Raw genomic sequence first — 12,883 nt, forward strand, 5'->3', positions numbered from 1 at the left:
AGTGGCGAAGCTCTGGTTTGCATCATTTGCACTGCATCCACACTCCCCTCACACAGTCTCTCCAAGTCTCCACCAAACCCGCTAAGCTCTCTGATATCAGAGCCGCTTCATTTGACTTCTCACTCTTATCACCAACCCTCTCTTTGACCAGAATTTTTTACGTCGCCCACAATGGATAACGACGTGGTAGCTCAGTTCACTGAAATTACCAGTTCCACGCCGGAGCTGGCCATCCAGTATCTCCAGATCACTGAGTTTCAAATCGAACAAGCCATGCAGCTGTACTTCGAGAATGGAGGTGCCCCGCTGACCGCCGAGCCTTCTCAACCTGCTGCCCAGTCCGGCTTCTCGGGCTCAGGCCAAGAGGTGGTGAACATCGACTCCGACTCAGATGACGAAACCACATCCGCAAACCGAGCCCACCACCCCGCCATGCCAGCTAGTGGAGGGACATTTGATGATGACGAAGCGATGGCTCGACGCCTCCAACAAGAGATGTACGGAGGAGGACAGGATAATGAAGACGAAGTGAGGGCGCCGATGGCACGGACGACAGAGACTTTGGTGGGGCCCGGTGCGGACTTTGGTAGTGGTGAAGACATGCACGCGGATATCCTTAGTCAACTACGAGCTCGCCAAAGAGGTGGTAGGTGTTTTTACTACCCTTGAATTACCGAACAGCTTGAACTGACAACTTTTTCCAGGTCGTGCCGGTATCTTCAACCAGAGAGAATCCTCCTCAATATGGACCGGCGGGGAAGACACTCGTCGCGAAGAACTTGCTGCCGCCACCGGAGGAGCTTCAGAAGTCTCATCCAAGTCCAATATGCTCGCTGAAATGTACCGGCCTCCCTTCGAGATTATGTCACGTCTGTCCTGGGACGTGGCGCGAGACGAAGGAAAGGAAAATGAAAAATGGTTGATCGTCAATGTTCAAGACGCATCAGTCTTTGACTGCCAGGTTTTGAACCGCGATTTGTGGAAAGACAAAGGCGTTCAAGAGACTATTAAAGAGCATTTCATTTTCCTTCAGTACTCGAAGGACGACCCTCGTGCATCTGCCTACCTCCAGTACTACTTCCAAGGAAGCGATGTCTCCGACAATTACCCCCACATTGCCATCGTCGACCCTCGTACCGGGGAGCAGATGAAGGTCTGGTCAGGGCCGCCTTTAGTGAAGCCCGCTGATTTCCTGATGCAACTTCACGAGTTCCTCGATCGGTACAGCTTGAACCACAATGTGCGCAACCCCGTGGCGAAACGGAAGTCTGACAAGAAGGATAAGAGTGTGGATGCAATGACCGAGGAGGAGATGATGGAGATGGCACTGAGAAATAGTCTTGGGGCAGCTGCCTCTGGTCAAACGCTTGAAGACCCTGATGAGCTCACCCGCAGCACGGAAGATGTCAAGGGCAAGGCTCGGGCGACTGACGATGTCAATATGGATGAACCCGAAGAAGCTGCTGAAGCCTCTCAATTCGCAGCGATCCCTAGTGACCAGCCACACGTTGAACCTGCGAATGACCCAGCCACAACTACGCGCATCCAGTTCCGTCACCCGTCCGGCAGAGTCATCCGCCGCTTCGCAGTCTCAGACCCCGTCCAGCGCATTTATGAATGGCTCAAGGCCGAGCCACCTTTAGTGGACAAGGCTGGTGTGGAGTTTGAGCTGAACACCATGGGTCACAACCTCATCGACCAACTCAGCACAAGCATTGCTGATGCGGGGCTGAAGAATGGTACTATTAACATCGGATATTTGGAAGAATAAACACCGTCTCTTTCTTTGTCCTTCAGTCCCATCGTCACGTTGCAGCATTTTCTTTGTTTCGGCAAGGCGTTGATGGACATGATTTGGATCCCGTGGGGTCCTGGGGTCCCAGCTTCGTTCCCAAGGTCTTGTCATTCCAGCGGGACGAACCAGCAAACTGAATCTCCTGCTATCATCAGCATGGGATCTACTTGTGAGTATAGAACAGCAGAGCTTAACTGCAATTAATACTATGAATCATGATACTCAACTCGTATACTTGTAAATCCTCCGCCCTCACGGGGAAAGGCCAAATATAAGGGAATACATCAATACGACAGAGCCCGTTAGGGTTCCCCTGTAGCACGTGCCGCTATGCTGGACATGCTCTTAAGCTGACTGCCTTAGGGCTACAGTAGTTATTTGACGTGATAAGCATTCCCGTTTGAGTCCCAGTTGTTATGAGGCTCCTACCCGGAAAATACGGCAACTGGTTACGTGCATGTCGATCTAAATCATTAGATTGTGACGCATGTTCTTTTGGAAATTTATACCAGTTCGTGGCGCATTAGACAAGTAGTAAAATTGAGGGTTAAGAGTATGCCCCAAGGTCGCCACGTCTGCGGCGTTCATTAGTGATGGGATGTGCTCGTTCACCTTCCATATACCAGTATAACTTCCTGCTCGGTTTGTCACAGTTCTCTCCTAGCTAAGATGGGGACTTTCTCTGCTGTAGGAAATCATATCTCCACCCTGCTGATGAATTACTACATAGCTGGCTGTCTTCCTACATAGAAGTTAGATAGGCGGTGAAAAGTATCTGACAGGCTGCGCCGTCGGGAATTGGATATAAGCATAGAAGAACAGGCACAGCTTCAATTCTGAGGCCAAATTGTAAGGAAATACCAAAATATCAGCAGTGGACGTGACTTGGAGACATGCTTTCACCGCCTCGATAAGCGTCGGCAAAATGGACCCCCGCGTCGATAAACAAGGGCATCCCAACGTCAATTACAGTTGAATAGTCTCCCTTGCCTGTGTAGATCGGCTTTCCCCTAATTAGCGAGGCCGCCCACAATTGCCTGACGTGGGCGTATTCCAAGTACCTTCCCGTCTCGTCTTTGCCTCAGCCAGCCTTATCACGCTTGCACGCTCCACGTCCGCATCTCACCATACTTCTGTTCCTCGCCCTGTTCTTGAACGCCGTGAGGCCTTCAGCTTTTTGATATTCTCATTTCGTATTTGTGAAAGGTATGTCATATCAGGTCCAAGTCCATCCCGCACTTGCGTATCTGTGGAACAACCGCTGTGATCCCTCCCTTGATCTGGAGACACCGGCTAACGGGCTGGATATTGTCTGAGCAGACTGCACCTCAGGAGCTATTCCGGCATCTCGGTATCAACCGGTGACTCGGGTCGACCGTCAAAATGCCGGGTCCCATTGATCCCGAGACAATCTACACCAAGCAAACATGCATTGGTACGTGTCAGGCTCTCGGCCTTTGATATTCAAAAAAGGGCACGTTTTCTAACTCCGGCCGTGGACTCACAGGTGGGGGTAGTTTTGGAAAAGTCTACAAGGGGTAAGTCGAGCTCAAGTATGCATGTCAATATCTTGTTCAAATCACTGACTCGATATTACCCACTTCCAGTGTTGACCGACGAACCGGAGAATCAGTTGCTATCAAAATTATCGATGTCGAGAATGCCGAGGATGAAGTCGACGATATCATCAAAGAAATCGCTATCCTGTCCGAATTGAAATCGCCCTATGTCACCAAGTACCACGGTTCATACCTGAAGGGATCGAATCTGTGGATTATCATGGAGTTCTGCTCCGGTGGTAGCTGCCACGGTCTACTGCGTCCGGGCGTCATTCATGAGGAGTATATCGCTATCATTCTGCGGGAACTTCTCCGCGGGCTGGACTATCTCCACACTGATCAAAAGCTGCACCGAGATATCAAAGGTATGAACATTCAATTGGACATGGTGAATATGTACGATGGCTAACAGCCCTCATTACAGCCGCGAACGTCCTTTTGAGCGCGAGTGGTCAGGTCAAGCTGGCAGACTTCGGAGTTTCAGGTCAGCTCTCAGCTACCATGACCAAGAAGAATACCTTTGTAGGTACTCCTTTCTGGATGGCCCCTGAAGTCATCAAGCAGTCTGGATATGACTACAAAGCAGACATCTGGTCATTGGGTATCACCGCAATTGAGCTCGCTTGTGGCGACCCTCCATATGCCGATATCCACCCTATGAAAGTATTGTTCTTGATTCCCAAGAACCCGCCTCCCACGTTGAACGGCAACTTCAGCAAGCTATTCAAGCAATTTGTTGAACTGTGTCTGCGACGGGATCCCAAGGAGCGACCCTCGGCAAAGGAGCTACTCGAGCATCCGTTCGTGAAACGTGCTAAGCGAACTACATACTTGACCGAGTTGATTGAGCGCGCTGAGCGTTGGCAAATCACTCACCGTGGCCAGGGAGAAGATGATGATTATGACTATGATGAGAGGGAGCCAGACCACACGATGCAGGCTAGATCCCAAGATGATGAAGATCTTTGGGACTTTGGAACCGTTCGTCCGGCAGGAAAAGCCCATGCTGTTCCTCTGCGCCCAATGAAGGATTCAGACACCAACTCTCGAAGCAAAGAGACCGAAGACTGGGACTTGTGTGATGAGTCGTCGAAAGATGCGCCAGCAGCTCTCCAACCACGTCAACAAACCGCAGTAAACCCCCTTCACATCTCCCCCTCTAAAACTCCTCTTCCTCCCTCTGCCCCATCTTCTCCTCTTAAAAATTCTCCTACACAATCTTCATTTTCTCCTCTCAAGTCCAAAGCTCCGTTGCCTCCCAAGCACAAAGACAACTCTCCGTTGAATGAGCAATACGCCCAGGCTGTGATGAACTACGCAGGCGGCCTTGACACACCTCCATCTTCCAAGCCTTCTGCAGTCCACAATCAAAACACCCCCACAAAACAACCCTCCAAAATCTCTCTCCAAGAATCTCGCACCCCATCCGGCCAAGTCTCGCGCAAGCCAGCGCCTATTTCCCGTCCTATCAACGATCCTTTCTCTCCTCAACCTCAGTCTCCACGTGCCCATCATTCCTCCGGTCTCCCAAGACAAACAGAGCCACTGCAGAACGTGAAGCAAGTATCCGCCCTCAAATCCAAACGGGCACCAACCAACATGGACGAACGATCCATTAACTCAACTCCTCCCACCCCAAACGACAGACAGTCCACCCGACCCCTCCCCGAAAGCGAACGCGTAACCGCCTGTGGAGCCGTCGTCCTCCCAGCTCTCCGCGCTGCCATGGACCGTCGTCGTCGCCACCTCGTCAGCCTCGAGCCTGGTCGCAACCCTAACGGTGCGCCAGCCACCCCTGAAGAAGAGAAGCAGTTCGACCGCAGCGTTCGCATCCACCGTGGCATGGAGCAAGTCGCTGAAGATATCGCGCGTTCCTTCAGCAACCTCCACCGCTGGGACATGGAAGGTCCTGTCGATATGGGTGGTGGTGTTGATGCTGTTCTTGACGCGTTCCTTGAAGAGGTCCTAGTACGGCTACAGCCTACCCCATCCCCACCATCCTCTTAGTTCTGTTCAGCTTGATTCTTCTGTAGAGAGTATTGCGTTCGATGGAGTTCCTGATTCTGATTTGAGCTTTGACCTTTGACAATTGATCATTCACCATCCATCATGAATGTGTATCGCCTCAGCTTTGTTCTCTTGCATGTCTTGATTACCTGTATGCTTGCACCTTCACATGTTGTTTACTTGAAGTTGTTTACTTCCTCAATCTTGTAAGTGGTAACTAGCATCTTCATGTTACTCTTTCTTTATTTTTTTATCCATCCATCCCTCGTAGAGCCACGTGGATCCTGGGTTTGGCCTTTATCACATTTAGCTTTTGGGTCACTCCGCATGGTTTGACGCGATGTACTGCACATCCAAAGTGTGTTCCCGTTGAGGGCGCGATCTCGCATTGAGGCATAAACAAGTAGGAACGCGTCTTGTACCTCGCGTCCACCACCATGTAACCTGCCGTGCACATATCCTTTTCACACTCAGAGTACTGCTATACATTGCCATGCGCTGGACTCTCTCTTCCAGTCTGACTGAGCACGCTGCCGATTATCAAACATGTTGACTCGCGGTCCTCAGGTACATTCTAAAATTTGTAGAAGAAGTCCTTATATTGAAAAGTTTTCGAGAGAGTACAGCTGTTTTTACCATGCCTTCCAGGTAGAGGAAGCATGTACTGCAGACCTCCATAAAATCTACGATGAGGGGTTGCATCCTGGCTAGCGACAAGTAACCATGATTCGACAAGTAGATATCCTTCGCTCCTTCGGGTATACTATATTCTGGCTTTTGTTGCCAGATAGAGCTTTCAGAACGGGTAAGGCAGTAGCCATTTCGGATTGAAGACCCCCGTTTCCTGGTCTCCAGGCCTTCAGCTCGTACTTGTAATGGATGTACCCCAGAACCTGTCGCTCCATCGGTCTGTAAAGACTCTGCTGGTGGTATGCTTCTTGATGCGGAGAGGGAACGAGCCCACACACATTGTCAAACTCTTGTTTGTGTATACATTCGGTACAGCTTTGGCTATCTCACTTTCGTGGCTAGATCAAAGCCAGCAAGAGGACAGAGGTCACGATAGGTAAAGCTAGGACATGCTGCTTCACATTGACCAAAGTGGGGACATAGATTATTGTCGTGTGTCAAGTCATCAATAGTCGGTGTTTTATACACAATTGACAAATCTGGGAGGCTGGGACTTGAAAGCCAGGAGTTTGGGTAGACACTCCATAGCCTATTCGCCTTTCAAATTCGGATGACAAAGACCGATGTTCAAGAGACAAATCAAAGTGCCCTTCAAACGGCCGTTGCACGACGTTTATTGCAAAATTGATCGAGAACACCACAGAGTTTTAAGATGGACGGAACAACCAATCCGTTTCGGGCGTCGGAATAAGATAATTCGTAATGTTGAACTCATTCGCATTAGCATGCCCATCAACAACAGAACCGGTCGGCTGCGCGGGGCCAACATCCGTCAACCCATGAATAGACATAGGATTCGACACGTGATCCGATATTTCCAAAGCAGAAGGCGCAGCCCCGGATTCAGGCGCACGAGCAGGAGGGACACGAGGGACATTAAAGAAGCCAAAGACATCAAGGTACTCAAGCTCATTAGGCGCCAGATTGCGCGGCTGCATAACGGGTTGATGGGACCGATCCTGGCTTCCACTTTCAGCAGGCGACTCACGTGGTTGACGTGAAATCAGGAAATCCAGATCGAATGCACAGCGACGCATGTCAGCTAGGATTTTGACGGTTGATGGTGTTGATCGTTCGCCGTCTAGTGCAATTGATTGTTGGTACTCGTTGTATTCGTCCAGGACGCGTTGGAGGATGTTGCTGTAGCGTTCTGCTACTTTCCAGTATTTGCCTAGCTGAAAGAGGGTGTCGACGAAGAAAAGGATGTCTGCGCTGACTGTGTGGGCGATTGTGGAGCCGTGGACTAGGAGTAGACGGGCTGAGACCCAGAGGGTGAAGGCGAACGGTGGACCCATCTTGTCTAGCATGTTGTGCTCTACGACGAAGCGGGTTACTGAGAGGATGTTTTCGACGGCTAGGAGACAGCGCTGGCTGGCGCTGTAGGAGGGTGTGAAGATTGGGGATCTGGTTGTTGGGTATGCTGCTGATGAGTGCAGACGGATCACAGCACTATGGGCCTGTCAGTTACTTTCCTCAAAAGAATGTGGTTATGTTGACTCACGTTTGGTAGGTGGCATGTAGTTGCACCCAGTCACTGTGTGGGGCGCGACCATTCTTCGGTCCGCTGAAAAGTCGAGAAGAATTCTCGTAGGCATACTCTGCTGGAAGATTGAACTCCCACGATGTGAGCTCACTATCAAGCTTGCGATAGGTAGCCTGCCATTCCTCGACATCGGAGAGAGCTCCGATATCTACAGGACGTTTCAGGAACAGATGGATTCGCGAGAGGATTCCCAGGATCTCCATATAAAGGCCGAAACAACCGACATTCTCTGCATGACTGAGATAATCTGCGCGGTCACTGTTATAATGGAACCAACGCGTCTCGACAGGTTGGTTTTTCATGAAGTAATCATCTTTGCAAGGGAGCTTTCGGTCAATGTCTCTGTCGTCAAGGGCAAAGTTGAATGCTGTTGCTAGAGTGGAATATCGGTCCAGCAGGTAGACCATCCAGAACAAGCGGCGTCTGCTTTCGTCTTCAATCCATGAGTCTGGCTCCGACAATGTGACGGCTCTGAGGGTATAGATAGAAGGGTAGACAGGGTTGATAAGGGAAGATTTTGATTCCACCGCCAGTCCCAACTGGACTACTGATCGAGTGATCAAGGCAAGCAGCTTCCAGCCAGGAGGGCCATTGGAAGACCCAACCAGATCGATGGCCAGAATAACAAGAGCTTGTAGGGCCTTGACAGATGAATTTTCCAGGCCATACAGAAGAACCTTTTGTTTAGATGAGTCGTGATAACGTTTCCGGTTCTGGTCGTTTAACCTGGTATCAGAAGAAAATCGCAGTGTTGTAGCAACTATGGCATAAAGAACCATCCGGTCTGCTTCGTCCAGTGGCGATGGGCCAAAGAAGGTATCCAGGGTCGTCCGCCGGTGGAGTATGGGACACCAGGAATTGATATGCTCAAAATAGAGATCCACCAAAGCATACAACAGGTCATAAGGTGGCAGATCAAGATCCGGATCAGCGAAAGAATGTTCCTGATTTGAGAATATATTGACCGGGACCTTCAGGGACGATTCATTCCCCGTGTAATCCTGCTGTGGATTTGAAGCCTGTAACAACGGGCCTACTGGAGCCGCTTGCATGCCATTTTGCATGTGGCTCTGTGCTGCATTCCTGACCGATGAATCAGATGGACTGGTGATAGACATATCTGCGCGTCGGGAAGGCAGTGGTACTGCAGAACCAGGGTCATTAAAGTAGTGAGCAGTACGCGGACTGGGGCCATGGGCTGCTGATGGCTCTGATGGAGAGCTATATGAAAGGGGTCCTGCATGAGGCAGCTCGTGACCCATTGGGTTCTGATTCTGCAGGATATGCATCTCAATGAGGCGGGCTTGCGATTGGATGATATCTTCCAACCGATCTGATGCACGAATTAGACATGAAAGTGGCGATGTTGCAATAAGACTTACCGAGTCGTTGCTCCAATTCTTTTCCATACCCAGCCCGCAGGCCAGGCTTTTTTCGTTCTCTATATTCGCATAGCTGGCCGTTACGGGTACACCACCCACAGCTCGGCTGCACTCGGTCTGCTCATTGTATGTTAGAGACATGTCTATTTAATAAGAGCTATATCGTGCATACCGCATTTGACCTTTCGCTGCTTGCAAAGCTCACATCTTCATAGGGTTAGTCAGGTCACACTTGGAAGACGGGGAGCCGTTCGGCCGAGGCGTTTCAGTACGCACGAGACAGTTAGAGGACGTTTCCGTTTCAGAGCTCTCGGGCCAGATCCATTTCCGACATGGTCATTATCGGAGTCGGCAGCAGAGGAATACTCTGCGCTATCTCTGTCTGGATCACCGAAGTGCTGATTGGAGGACGGGGTCTCCTGGGCGGGTAGTGCAGGGTTCGGCATTTTGATTCAGCGAGATGCGCCCTATTAGGGACCGAGCATGATGCAACTGGGTACACGGTGGAATCTCCGAAATGGCCTAGATGGACAAAGGGGAAGAATTGATAAACGCGGCGATCGTCCGACAGAATTGAAAATCGAAGCCGAGGGAAAAGTGGGAGTTGCGCCTCAGGCAGAAACCGGGGCACCCCGCGTTTCTCCACCTTTGGAAACTGCCTCGTGATTCACGGGATATTTGTGTATAGTGGCATGTTGTAAGCATAATAGCTGGTTATTGTGGCAGGATATAGTAGATTAGAGCTATTGTTGTGTATAAATGCCAGTAACTATGGTATATGGGAATATATAGTGGAGTATAAGCATATGGAGCATGCGGAGTGCATAGCGACTATTTACAGTATAAGTGTATCGAAACTACCTTGAAGCAAGGACAAAAGGAAAGAGATATTAACAGTAAACCATTTCCAATTACCCAGAAAGTACAGTAGAAACAAAAGTAAGCAGTGCAGATGCAAGTCCCCGGATGTCCATGCAGAAATTCTCCGTATCGCCGCTCGGTACATTCTCCCCCGAGGTCTCGGGTTCCCTCCGGCGCGAGTCTGTTGAAATAGTCTGAGCTCCCCGCACATTATTTTGTTTCTTCTCTTTTTCCTATCTTCAAGTCAGTCTCTTTTCTTGAATCCTGCGTGTACACATATTGCATCATGGGTTCAACAACGGAATTCCCCCGCATCAAGGAGGTTCGCACCTTCATCATCGACGGTGTTGGCTCCGGCGGTGACTACCACAATGTACGAATTTGCTTTATTCCTCAATCGAATTGAGAGTCAAAGTGCTAACTACCTGAATAGGTCAAGGGAGGCCACTGGCTGGTCGACAGCAACATCTCTACCCCTATGACCAAGTGGGCGCAGTTCCGCGGCTCGCGTACCTCGTGGGGTATCAACGTACTGGGTTCATTCTGCGTGGAGATTGAGGCCACTGATGGCACCAAGGGATTCGCGACTGGTTTCGGTGGTCCTCCAGCCTGCTGGTTGACACAGCAGCATTTCAACCGCTTCTTGGTTGGCGCAGGTGCGTATCAAATGTTCAATATATAGATCGCAAACCCTAACGCATTACATGCAACAGATCCCCGCGACACCAACGACCTCTTTGAGAAGATGTACCGCGCCTCCATGTTCTACGGCCGCAAGGGTCTGCCCGTCGCCGTAATCTCAGTCATCGACTTGGCCTTGTGGGATCTGCAGGGTAAGATCCGCAAGGAGCCCGTTTACAAGTTGATCGGTGGTGCCACTCGCACAAGACTGGACTTCTACTGCACCGGTCCCCAGCCTGGCTCAGCCAAGGCTGCCGGCTTCATCGGTGCAAAGGTTGCCCTGCCCCATGGTCCTGACGAAGGCACCGCGGGTCTGCTTAAGAACGTCGAATACCTGAAGAAGCAGCGCGAAGCTGTCGGTCCTGACTACCCTCTCCGTGTCGACTGCTACATGTCCCTGACTGTCCCCTACACAATCCAATTGGTCAAGCGCTGCGAGGCCATTGGCCTTGATATCGATTGGTGGGAAGAGTGCCTTTCCCCTGATGACTTCGACGGCCATGCGCTTCTCAAGCAGGCCCACCCTACTGTCAAGTTCACCACCGGTGAGCACGAGTACTCCCGCTACGGCTTCCGCAAGCTGGTTGAGGGTCGCAACCTCGACATCCTCCAGCCCGATGTCATGTGGGTTGGTGGTATGACCGAGCTGCTCAAGGTCTCCGCCATGGCTGCCGCTTACGATCTCCCCGTTGTGCCTCACGCCTCCGGCCCTTACTCCTACCACTTCGTTGTCTCCCAGTCCAACAGTCCTTTCCAGGAGTACCTAGCCAACTCTGCTGATGGCCACACCGTCGAGCCTGTCTTTGGTAACCTGTTCTTGAACGAGCCCATTCCCACCAAGGGCTACCTTGATGTCTCCATTCTAGACAAACCTGGATTCGGTCTGGAACTTAACCCGGCTGCTCCTTTGATCCCCGCGGCTTCTATTCTTACTCCGGCTCCTCAGAAGTCCCTGCGCGCTCCTGACAACGAGCAGGCTGCCAATGGCTCTGCTTAAACTATTTTTGCGATGGAATTTTGAACGAATCTTTTTCTGTCCTTGTTCGTTCCATGTTCAAAGACTGTTTACCCGCTACACGAAGTTATGTACATAAGATCAATTCATCCAATAGACTGAGATTTAAGGATGCACGTTTTGCGCAAACTTGTATAAGTCATTAGCTGGCCTCACGATTCAAGGCAATGGGCAATTTATTTTCCGTATCTTAACCGTTTAGCGTAGCATACTCTGTCACTGGACTTTCTACGTCCCGGGGTTCCTTGCCCGATACAGCATAATGGTATTTTTGTAGAAAGGCCGTTGTGCCGGCAATACAGTATTACCCCATTTAGACTAGTATAGCAATATATCAACCTCTTCTTTGGCGTACAAAATCATCTATTTAACGTCTAGTAGCTAAATAGAGAGGGATACTACCTACAGGTAGCTCTGCTCGTTTTATAAGGCTACAAAAAACCGCGTAAAACGTGGGCGACCGAGGCTTTTTCTAATAGACAATTATGCGTCGTATATAACCGTGGATATAGACTATTTAGGATGCCGCTAAGTATCACACAGACTCTATTCCTACCCGTTATTTGCCTCACCTCGGCCTCGACCTCGCTGGCCCCCCGTTGTATCAGCAACCTTCCCGTGCTTCCTGGGCATCCACGATCTCAAACAGCGACGAATCATCCTGCTGCATAGATGATACTGGAGGGTCTGGAGACTTAATTTTTAACTAGTGGGCTACATAGTGAATGGAAGCACCTTAGATCCTCAACCGCCGATACTCTGGGCATCTAGTATTGCTAAGAATTAATGCAGTTTTACTAATAACGCATTGGAAATACAATTACTGCGGCCGGCCTAGGTTGATTTAGCGTACATTTGCTAGGGTCCAGTTATTAAATATGGGGTCCTTCTAATATGCCCTATGTTTATTGAGCCCTTTCCCATTAGCGGACCTGAGTTTTATCAGAGTCCCCGCTATCTATATTTTACTATATAGGTTTCTCTACTCCTAAAGTACCCCAGATATTAAGGCAACGCGGAATGGCCGCTATCAAGGCTACCAGGTCCACTTACAAAAGAAAATTGATGCGGCAAAAACAATGCCGTCGCAAAGCATGTCTGATGAAAAGGCATGCGAATATAGTAGCATGTGCAGCGCGGATGTATGCGTGGGAATTCGTATCCGAGAGACGGGCCAGGTACATATTTTATCAGCGGATACTTTGGGATTTTGGGCTTTCCTTAGCTCGCAATTAGTATGTCTCAAACTATGGCCCTGATGAAAAGATTACTGCCCTATCAAGAACTCCTACTATCCAGCCCCAATGCTAGCGACAGACCAGGATCTGCAGCAGGCTGATAACGATACAC

At 50.1% G+C, this 12,883-nt stretch overlaps 4 protein-coding genes across 4 annotated transcripts; 3 read left to right on the forward strand and 1 right to left on the reverse strand.

The window, feature by feature from the left end:
- Window positions 1–171: 171 nt before the first annotated feature.
- Window positions 172–1,771, forward strand: PENARI_c010G03256 (DNA-protein crosslink repair co-factor UBX5; the record flags this gene model as incomplete). Its single annotated transcript, XM_022632186.1, has 2 exons — window positions 172–646; window positions 705–1,771. 2 exons carry the CDS (start codon window positions 172–174, stop codon window positions 1,769–1,771), a joined length of 1,542 nt encoding a protein of 513 aa, XP_022487845.1.
- Window positions 1,772–3,178: 1,407 nt separating this feature from the next.
- Window positions 3,179–5,361, forward strand: PENARI_c010G10490 (putative Ste20-like serine/threonine protein kinase; the record flags this gene model as incomplete). Its single annotated transcript, XM_022632396.1, has 4 exons — window positions 3,179–3,230; window positions 3,303–3,333; window positions 3,403–3,719; window positions 3,779–5,361. The coding sequence occupies 4 exons, from the start codon at window positions 3,179–3,181 to the stop codon at window positions 5,359–5,361; spliced, it is 1,983 nt and encodes a 660-aa protein (XP_022487959.1).
- A 1,337-nt stretch (window positions 5,362–6,698) lies between these two features.
- Window positions 6,699–9,422, reverse strand: PENARI_c010G07577 (putative C6 transcription factor; the record flags this gene model as incomplete). The annotated part of the gene is made up of 5 exons (XM_022632302.1): window positions 6,699–7,500; window positions 7,553–8,927; window positions 8,977–9,093; window positions 9,149–9,183; window positions 9,253–9,422. The coding sequence occupies 5 exons, from the start codon at window positions 9,420–9,422 to the stop codon at window positions 6,699–6,701; spliced, it is 2,499 nt and encodes an 832-aa protein (XP_022487767.1).
- A 701-nt stretch (window positions 9,423–10,123) lies between these two features.
- PENARI_c010G09441 (L-rhamnonate dehydratase) lies at window positions 10,124–11,515 on the forward strand (the record flags this gene model as incomplete). Its single annotated transcript, XM_022632369.1, has 3 exons — window positions 10,124–10,210; window positions 10,271–10,493; window positions 10,551–11,515. The coding sequence occupies 3 exons, from the start codon at window positions 10,124–10,126 to the stop codon at window positions 11,513–11,515; spliced, it is 1,275 nt and encodes a 424-aa protein (XP_022487733.1).
- Window positions 11,516–12,883: the final 1,368 nt, after the last annotated feature.

This window comes from Penicillium arizonense (genome assembly GCF_001773325.1).
Source record: "Penicillium arizonense strain CBS 141311 chromosome Unknown PENARI_contig010, whole genome shotgun sequence".
In the NCBI taxonomy this organism is placed as follows: domain Eukaryota; kingdom Fungi; phylum Ascomycota; class Eurotiomycetes; order Eurotiales; family Aspergillaceae; genus Penicillium; species Penicillium arizonense.